Source organism: Brassica oleracea, chromosome C7 (genome assembly GCF_000695525.1).
Source record: "Brassica oleracea var. oleracea cultivar TO1000 chromosome C7, BOL, whole genome shotgun sequence".
Lineage (NCBI taxonomy): Eukaryota > Viridiplantae > Streptophyta > Magnoliopsida > Brassicales > Brassicaceae > Brassica > Brassica oleracea.
Window position 1 is genome coordinate 43,921,104 of NC_027754.1, and position 10,881 is coordinate 43,931,984.

A 10,881-nucleotide genomic window follows, 5' to 3' on the forward strand; every position below is an offset into this window, starting at 1 on the left:
CGGAGCCAACTATTCTATATGAAGATAACGCGGCATGTGTTGCTCAAACGAAGGAAGGATATATCAAAAGCGATAGAACCAAACATATACCTCCGAAGTTCTTCTCATACACTCAAGAGCTCGAGAAGAATAAAGAGATTGAAGTAAGATATGTTCGATCATGCGACAATGCAGCCGACCTCTTCACAAAATCACTCCCTACCTCGGTGTTCAGAAAACACATCCATAACATTGGAATGCGTCATCAGAAGGATCTATGACTGCTTATTCGAGGGGGAGCTTACGTGGTTGTACTCTTTTTACCTTACTATGGTTTTTCCCATTGGGTTTTCCTGGAAAGGTTTTTAACGAGGCAACAAAGACGATAAGCGAGAACGGATAGTGACACCGGCCCCCAAGGGGGAGTGTTACGAAAGTCAATAAAAGGAGGAACCGAAAACGTTGAAAAATATAAAAGATGTGGGGCCCGTTGCACTATTTGCACAGTAAATCCTACTTCTATATAAACGATCGAATCGATCGTTTATAAATCATTCAATTCGCTCTTCTCATCTCTCTTTAATACACTCTTTCTATCAGTATTATAATTTCTACGGGTATAAAATTTTGCCCTTATTTAAATTCCTGCGATACAAATAAATTCAAGTTCTTTTTATAACATATATGAATAAATTTGTTCATTTTTTCTAAGACTCCTATTCTATTGCTTAAATTTGAACTGTTCTAACAGAATTATAAGAAAAAAAATTATTGTCTTAACTAATGAATCACACGATACATGAACGAAAAATAAATACAATTAAAAAATTTGTAAATATATTCTTCAGTCTTGATAGCTCATTTAGTTCAGTAAAAAAAATATATTCTTTAGTTTTGATAGTTCATTTAGTTCAGTGAAAAGATTTAATCATATTCCTAGATCTTGAATCATTGAGATTAGATCATTACAATTAGTGCCAAAAGTCTAAAAGCATCATTTTCCAGGGTTTTTTAGAGCGGGATGTAGAATATAAAAAACAGTTTCTTATATTTCATTAAGAGTTCCGGTATAAGAAATCTTCTGGATAATGATGCTCTAATATATCAATAGATGTAGGATGCACACCATTATCCATAAAAACGCTTCAAGTTCTAAATGTAGTGATGAAATTCTTCTTTGTTGAATAAATTTGTTTTATGGTATATCATTATATATTTATTTCTATTTGTAGTCTCATGGTATGTCATTAAATATTTTATAGACCTTATTATAATTATTTTTTCATTATTATATTAATGTACTTAACATATGAGGTTCAATAAGTTGCAATGTTTACCGCATAGTATGTGTTGGTTAAAGTATGGGAGATATTAACGGATGTGCAAAACCACCGTCATTACGCTTTCAGTTATAACATTGTCTTCACTCAATCAATACATATAAACCAACAATTATTCAAAACATATTTACGTAAACCAATTTTGAATCTCAATAATCAAATGTACATCTAAAAGCATCTCCAACTTCCCTTTTTATTTTCACTCAAAAATACAAGTCACAAAAAAAAACACAAGTCCCACTTCATTATATTTTCAAGGCTCCTGAACAAACAACGTAATGTGAAGACATTGGTGGGTTAACATATTCATGATTCCATAAAAATTGTATTTACAATCTAGGACTACCAAAATTTTTGGTTCAAAAAAAAAAAAAGGGACTACCAAAATTTTAAACTAGCTAAAAATTGCAGAGCCCAAACACACCATAGTAAGAGACTCAAACGGCTGTAACACCAATTGTTAAATTGTTAGTGACGAAAGATTTGAAATATTATTATAAAATAATTCATGGTATAAACTTATAAACACAATATAAATGAAAATAAATGAAAAGAAATTTTCTTACCATGGTGATTACGAGATTAATATTTTTTTTGAACAGTCGAAATATAACTTGAATAAGAGTACTAATACATGGAAGCGCCAAAAAATATAGAAGCGGTCCCAACTAAATAATACACAAGTACCACCAACAAAACAAAAGAGGATACCCACAAACCAAAAAATATATATATCAAAATTGAAGCTCCAGATTGAAACCCATAGAAACAATTAAAACCGCGTTTGGTGCAAATGACAACCTTCAATTCACATAAAATACAACATCTAAGTATTGTACTGTTAGTCCTACGTTGGAGTTATAACAACAACCAATCTCCCAAACCACAACTGCACGTATATAACTCAGTATATAACTCAAGTACTTACAGCATTTCTAAACATCCACTCCATATGTTGAGTAAAAAACAAAAACAAAAGCAACTTCCTATATATTAATTGAAAATCACTTTAAAGATTTATGATTATGTGTTATTCATAGGAGAGCTCTCCAATTAATTATTTTAATTTAATTGGTTGATAACTTTTTATTTTTGATTTATTTAATTCAGTTTTAAAAGAAACTAAATCAAGAACAACCTTACTTCAGTGGCCAAACAAATCATACTTAACAATAATAGCTTTCACAAATATGTATTTAAGGAAATTATGTCATCAATGCTCAATTTTCTATATTTGAATGTTTTCAATTATATCTAATTAGTATTGTACGTTTTGGTAAGTTATAAAAAATTATTAGAAAACATTCCAAATAATATTACATATAATAACTAATTTTTGAAATATAACTTGTAGTAAAAGATATTTTATTTGTATGTTTAATATATGATTTAGAAAATGATAAATATCATATTTATATTATAATACGAATATGTATATATATTTCATTTGTATAATTGGTGAAGAATATTTTGTGATGACCAACTATACATTTTTAACTTTTATGCCATATCCCATATATATTATTTGAGAAGCATTACAACATCTTTTTGTAGTCACGTGTCATCAATAGAATGATTCTCATAATCCTTAGAGAAATAGGTTGGTCCATCTAAATAAATATTAAGCTTTTTATTAAACTAACCATAAATGCATTATTAATGTTCTTCACTATTTCCTTAAATAAAATTACGGAATTATCTAATGTGGCTAAAATATATATGACAATTAATGATTTTGAATAATAAAGATTTGATAAAAATAAGTGTGTCTTACATTATATTTGTTTAATTTTAAACTATTAAAATAAATTAAAAAATCACAGTAACCATATAATAAAAATTTTAAAAAAATATTTATATGCTATATTATGAATTTTTAAAAACGATTATAAATTACTAAAACTCTTAAAAGTTTCACATTCAAGTTTTGTGATCCATGATTTAAAATTTTTGTTATGACATGATACAAATAATTAAAAAATATATAAGTTAAAACTCTCATTTAATAAGTATTAAAAATAATATATATATATATATATATATATATCATTTTTATTTAAATTATATGACCATACAAAAAAAACATAAATATCTTAATTTTGAAATTTACTTTGAACAATTTTTTTTTTGATAAAAAAATTGAAAACATATTGACAACTTAATTTTTAAAAATATTATAAATCACTTAAACTATTAATTCCACAGTGAAAATGTTGTTATCAGTAATTTAAATTTTTTTTGCTATAACAGATACAGATGATAAAAACAAAATGAGCAAAAAGCATGATTCAATAAATATTAATATTAAAGTATACTATATATATGTTACTATCATTTAAATTTAATTATATACCATATCAAATAGAAAAAATATTTTTTAGATTAATAAAATTTATTTATATGTTCACACTAATTTAATTATATAAGTAATAGTTTTTAACTTTTTTTATTATTCAATATATATTTATTATTTCATAATATGTTAGAAACATATATATAAAAAAATTTATATATATAATGTTCATCCCGCGTCAGGCGCGGATCTTAATCTAGTTTTCTTATTATCACACTTTTTGGTGCATAAGAACATGATATGACGTAGATAATTTTTATATTTTAATTTCCTTTTTGAAATAATTATAATATTATTGTTTTAAGAAATTTTATTGTACATTTATTCATATGTTAGTAAAAGTATGAGTTAAATTTATAGTGAATAATATTTTGATGGAAGATTTAGATTGTATTTAGTTTATATTACTAACTATTTTTATTAAACCATCAAAATTTATATCCAGAAGTGTAACATATATTTTCTTATAACTTAATTGCAAATAAGTAATAGATATCTAGCTATAAACTAATAATAAATAATCTTATGCACTTACAAAAATAAATTTGCTTGGTTGATAATTTTTAATTTTTGATTTAGTTAATCCAGTTCTTAAAAAAAATAAATAAATAACCAACTTACATCAATAGAAAAACATATCATACTTAACAAATGGCTATCACAAATATTTATTTAAGGAATTGTGTCACAGTGCTCAGTTTTCTTTTATTTTAATGTTTTCAATCATATCTAATTAGTATTGTAAATTTTTGGTTAATTATAAAACTATTTAGATAAAAATATTCCAAATAGTATTACATGTAATCACTAATTTTAGAATAAATGTTGAAATATAATTTATATTAAAAATATTTTATTCGTATAAGAGAGATTTCAAAACTTTCTTTTGCTTATTATATAGATAATAAAAAAAAGACAATTTAGCGATTAGTAGTTTTTATTCCTTATGTGTTATATAGATAATAGTATACAAAATTACATATAATATAATTTAAAGTGAAAAGTAAAAGTAACATTAGATAAGAAACATATTTAAGCTTTTCCATTAACAAATCTATAAAATCACTATTTACTGTAAAATGGTAAATTATTTCATACATTTTAAAAGGAATTATTTATAAAAAAAAAGACATTTAAATCTTTTCCATGTATGTTATATAGATATCTTAAAATAAAATAAAGTTAGTAATTAGTATTTTTTTCATTAGTTGTGTATTGTATAGGTAATAATATAGAAAACATGTACTATAATTTAATTTTACAGTAATAAGTTAAACTAATTTTAGACATAAAAACAAAATGAAGTTACCTTTTACGAACCTGTAAAAGACTATACCATTCTGATAAACAGTTATTTTATACATTTTTAAAAATGATCTTTTATAACTTCTTAAAAATGAACAATATAAAAGTAACTTAATACTAAATTAATGACATTTGGAAATCAAAACTACATAACATATAATAAGACTCTAGAAAATTTTAATTTCAGCATAAATTAACTATTTTTACTATAGTTGTTGAGTAAAAAATTAATAAATTTTTACAATAGTCATATTTTTTTTAAAAAGTAATAAAATAATCGAAATAATGAAAGATATAATTCTGTTTATTCAGAAAATATATAACAAATAAGATTCATATTCAATTTTAAAAAATATAAATATATTATAGCGTATCAAAAACATAATATATATCATATGTGTCAAACTTTAAAACTATTCATACAACCATGTTACTCTATAAATGGAGTAATGTTTTATTTTTGATTCAACTCTATTTTCTACTACATTTTTTGGAGTAAAATATGGACTGAAGTAAGAGATGCCCATAGTAATTAGTAAGATACATTCTTCCACACACAAAAAAAAAAAACACAACAACAGAAAAAAAATATGCTACACATAACAAAAAAAAACAATTAAAAAATTCCTCACAAAAAACGTGGGGAAAACCACGTATTGAAATAAAATATTTAATGACATAACATAAAACCACTAATAAAAATAAATATTGATTACATACCATAAATGATTCTCACCTAACACATCTAAGCAACTAGCCTAAAAAAAGAATTAAAATCTGTGACTGGTTTCCACATATGACCATGTACATATAAGGTATCCATGACAAGTATTGAGAAGTGTAATAGAGGATTTTCTTATGCAGAATTAAAAATAGTCAACATAAAATATGTGATTTATATTTTCCTTTTTAAAGTTTATATTTTAGCCTTTATGTATGCATACTAACACTATAAATAGATAGATATGCAAAGGGTCTAAAACACAAACTCATTCTCAAGATGCCTTCACTACCAAATGAGTTCATCCCTTATACTGATAATACCATGAACCAAAATGATTTTGTTCCCATCCAGATTAACCGAAATGAGACCCGAACGGTTCGATCAACGTTTGTTACTTCTGGAAACACAAACCATGTCAATTTGTTTTCTCCATCTCCACCTTTTACTTCTTCTTACCATGCTTCACAAGTCTTTTTTTTTTCTCAAACCACATGCATTAAATCAAATCGAACCAGTTCAAACAACATTTAGCAATCTAGAAATGCTTGATTTAGCTAGAGTATCCGCCTGAGAGTTTTCTACATGAGGAATAAAAACAACCGACAACGGACAGAAGAGAGTGGCAAGGCTTTTGACATCCTGGAGGACACCTGCAATCTCATTCAAATCCATCCCTGCATCAAGGGTCGAAACAAGGACCTGAGAGTTCGAGAACACTTGGAGGCTTTGAAGATTTAACTCCTGCGCCTTCTTTAGAGCTTCACGCAAAGCCAACGCTTCCGCCATCAAAGCAGAGCACACGTGTGAGCGATTTGAGGAGCCCCTGCAGAGCACTTCCCCTGCTGCTGTCTTGATGATCCAGCCCATTCCTCCTGCTTTTGAGGTTTCCTGCCAAGCACCATTGATCCAACAAGAAGGGACTGGCGCTTTGTTGCCCTTCTTCTTACTTTTCTTGGCATCTACCTTAACATTTAACAGTTCACGCTTATCAGCCGAGAAATAACATGGTTTCTGCTGTGAGAATGCCTCAAATCTCAGGATTTGTTAACCCTCAATTTTCTCCAGTTTTGGCCACTCCAACCATCCCAAACATGTATCATCATGCTACTGTCCCGACCAATAATATGGTCAGTAGCCAAAATGGTCATGGCCGTGGCAACCGTGTCATAACTTCTGGTCAAACCATTAGGAATCACTCTCCAAATGTTTTTGGTAACGCCACTCCAACTATCTCAAACCTGAATGATGATGTTATGGTTCCGACCAATAATATGGTCACTAGCCAAAATGGTCATGAACGTGTCATAACTTCTGATCCAACCATTAACCCTCCAAATGTTTTTAATAACCAACGGGAAACCTTTTACCCTGAACCTATCGATTACACCAAAGTCGACACAAGTGACGAAGGTGGTGAAAACAAGTATCAAACCCATGGCGTACCAAATGAAAATTTCGGTTCATTTATGTGTCCCAAATGCCACAGTCTGTTTGATATTTCACCAAAATTATCAGCTGCACGTAGCAATGAGACTAAAGAGGAAAACGAGAAAGAACCTTGTGCAAGTACTAAAAAAAGGTATAGTGAACAAAATCATCCAGATGTCATTGGTAAAGCTCGGAAGATCGAATCGGAGGACAAAGATCCAGAAGAGAGCTGATGCAATAGAGATGAAATAAATGGCTCTAAAACTACTTAATCAAATATCATATAAGTTAAGAAATATGTATTTCGAATTAAGCTTTTAATATTAATATATATATGTTTGTATCAACTTATGATATATGTAAAATAAATAAAAATGAATTTCTTCTTTTTTTTTTTTTTTTTTCATTTTCGTCACTTTGTGATGATTTAAAGATTAGAACATTTCCTTTTGATGTCAAAAAGAAGGTTATAACATTTTAGTCTCGTTTGAGGTAAAACAGAAATATTATGTAAAAGATATTTGATTTCAGTCGATTGTACAAAGAATCCAATAGAAATAACTGGATTTAACCAATCATAGAGCACCGCATGAATTTTTGGTATATGTATAGTTTGAGGCACATACCTCACTGAGAATGACATTATGCAAGAGTATAAGAAATTTTTTGTTTCATTTATTTGATATTGACCCAAATATTATAGCTATTTCTAATATTGTATATCTAATTCTATTCCGGTGGTCCATAAAAAAAATTAGAAAGAAGGTTTACTTAATCTATTAGTTCATTTGTATTGTTTTTTTTATATATATTGAAAACAGTTTTATAATAGTTATTGAAAAATACATTAGTAAAAATCAAATTTTGAATACATGTATGTATGAATAAAATTTTTTTTCTCCAGACAGCTATTATATAAATTAAATTTGAGGTGGTCTAGAAAACCAGATCAGAACAGAACAACCAATGTATTATAAATATCTATAATATTTTTTTAACTATTTTAGCCAATGTGTCAGACAATATATTTTCAGAACGAAAATATACACAATTGAGAAGTTTGGAAATCTATTCTTCAGTCTTGATAACTCATTCAGTTCAGTTAAAAAAAATTGGTCATGCTTTTGAATCTTGAATCATCGAAATTAGATCATTATAATCGATACCAAAAACCTGATACGTCGATAGATATAGGATGCATTCCGTTGTCCATGAAAACACCTCAAGTTCCAAATGTAGTGATGAAACTTTCTTCGTTGAATAAATTTGTTTTATGGTATGCCATTATATATTTTATTTCTATTTGTAGCTTTATGGTATGTCATTAAATATTTTAGAGACCTTATTATAATTACTTTTCATTATTATTATATTAATTTACTTAACATATGAGGTTCAGTAAGTTGCAGTGCTTACCGCATAGTATGTGTTGGTTCAAGTTTGGGAGATATTAACGGATGTGCAAAGCCCCGCCATAACGCTTTCAGTTATAAAATTGTCTTCACTCAATCATTCACAAGTACCACCAACAAAACAAAAGCGAATACCCACAAACAAAAAACTATATTTATCAAAATTGAAACCCATAGAAAACAATTAAAACCCCGTTTGGCGCAAATGACAACCTTCAATTCACATAAAATGCAACATCTAAATATTGTACTGTTAGTCCTACGTTGGAGTTATAACAACAACCAATCTCCCAAACCACAACTGCACATATATAAGAGCATGATTAACTCTGGTCTCTTAACCGGGATTCTTAACTCATGATTTGACTTTTTTTTTTACACTTTTCGGATAAGAGACGTCTCTTATATCTCTTATTTAAGAGACGGTTCTTAGCTTTTCTTAGTTAAAATCTAAGAAAAACTAAGAACCATCTTTTAGCCGAATCTAAGAACCCCAGTTAAGAGATTTGGGTTAATCATGGTCTAAGTCAAGTACTTAGAGCATTTTTAAACACTCACTCCATATTTTACTCCAAAATGGAATGTGAAGTTGAGTAAAAAACAAAATATAAAAGCATATTCCTATATATTAATTGAAAAATCGTTTTAATGATTTTTGCTTATGTGTCATTCATAGGAGAGATCTTCAATTAATTATGTTAATTTGATTGGTTGATAACTTTTTATTTTTGATCTATTTAATTCAGTTCTAAAAGAAACTAAATCAAGAAAAACATTACTTCAGTGGCCAAACAAATCATACTTAACAATAATAGCTTTCACAAATATGTATTTAAAAAAATTATGTCATCAATGCTCGATTTTTTATATTTTAATGTTTCCAATTATATCTGATTAGTATTGTAGGTTTTGGTAAGTTATAAAAAATTATTAGAAAAACATTACAAATAATATTACATATAATAACTAATTTTTGAAATATAACATGTATTGAAATATAACTTATGATTTAGAAAATGATAAATAACATATTTATATTGTAATACGAATATGTATATATATATTTCATTTGTATAATTGGTGAAGAATCATTTCTGATGATCAACTATACATTTTTAACTTTTATGCCATATTTTCTTATTATAATGTTATCACACTTTTTGATGCATAAGAACATGATATGATGTAAGTAATTTTTATATTTTAATTTCCTTTTTGAAATAATTATAATATTATTGCTTTAAGAAATTTGATTTTACATTTATTCATATGTTATTAAAAGTAGAGTTAAATTTTTAGTGAATAATATTTTGATGGAAGATTTAGATTGTATTTTGTTTATATTACTAACAGTTTTTATTAAACTATCAAAATTTATATCCAGAAGTGTAACATATATTTTCTTATAACTTAATTGCAAATAAGTAATAGATATCTAACTATAAACTAATAAATTATCTTATGCACTTACAAAAATAAATTTGTTTGGTTGATGATTTTTAATTTTTGATTTATTTAATTCAGTTCTTAAAACAAAAACTAAATAAAAAACCAACTTACATCAATAGAAAACATATCATACTTAACAAATGGCTATCACAAATATTTATTTATGGAATTGTTTCACAGTGCTCAGTGTTCTTCTATTTTAATGTTTTCAATCATATCTAATTAGTATTGTAACTTTTTGCTTAATTATAAAAAGATTTAGATAAAAATATTCCAAATAGTTACCTGTAATAACTAATTTTAGAATAAATGTTAAAATATAATTTATATTAAAATATATTTTATTCGTATAAGAGAGATTTCAAAACTTTCTTTTGCTTATTCAAAATACAATTTAGCGGTTAGTAGTTTTTATTCCTTATGTATTATATAGATAATAATATACAAAAATTATATATAATATAATTTAAATTGAAAAGTAAAGTAACATTAGATAACAAATATATTTAAGCTTTTCCGTTAACAAATCTATAAAATCACTATTTACTGTAAAAGCTAGTAAATTATTTCATACATTTTAAAATGAATAGTTTATAACAAAAGAGATTTAAAGCTTTCCTCGTATGTTATATAGATATCTTAAAATAAAATAAAGTTAGTAATTAATACTTTTTCATTAGTTGTGTATTGTATAGATAATAATATACAAAACATGTACTGCTCCATCTATTTCATAATAAGTGTCATTCTAGATTTTTTTTTCTTGTTACACAAAAAGTGTCACTTTACAATTTCAATGCAAATGATACTTACTTTCAGTTGAAAGTTAATTGCAAGCTTGATACCACTCAAATTACCTTAAGAAGTGATTTATACTCTCTCAAATAAGAG

At 26.5% G+C, this 10,881-nt stretch overlaps 1 protein-coding gene across 1 annotated transcript; it reads left to right on the plus strand.

Annotated features, from left to right (window-relative positions):
• Positions 1-6,705: 6,705 nt before the first annotated feature.
• LOC106303391 lies at positions 6,706-7,362 on the plus strand. Its single transcript, XM_013739671.1, has one exon. The coding sequence runs from the start codon at positions 6,706-6,708 to the stop codon at positions 7,360-7,362; it is 657 nt and encodes a 218-aa protein (XP_013595125.1).
• The last annotated feature ends 3,519 nt before the right edge of the window (positions 7,363-10,881 follow it).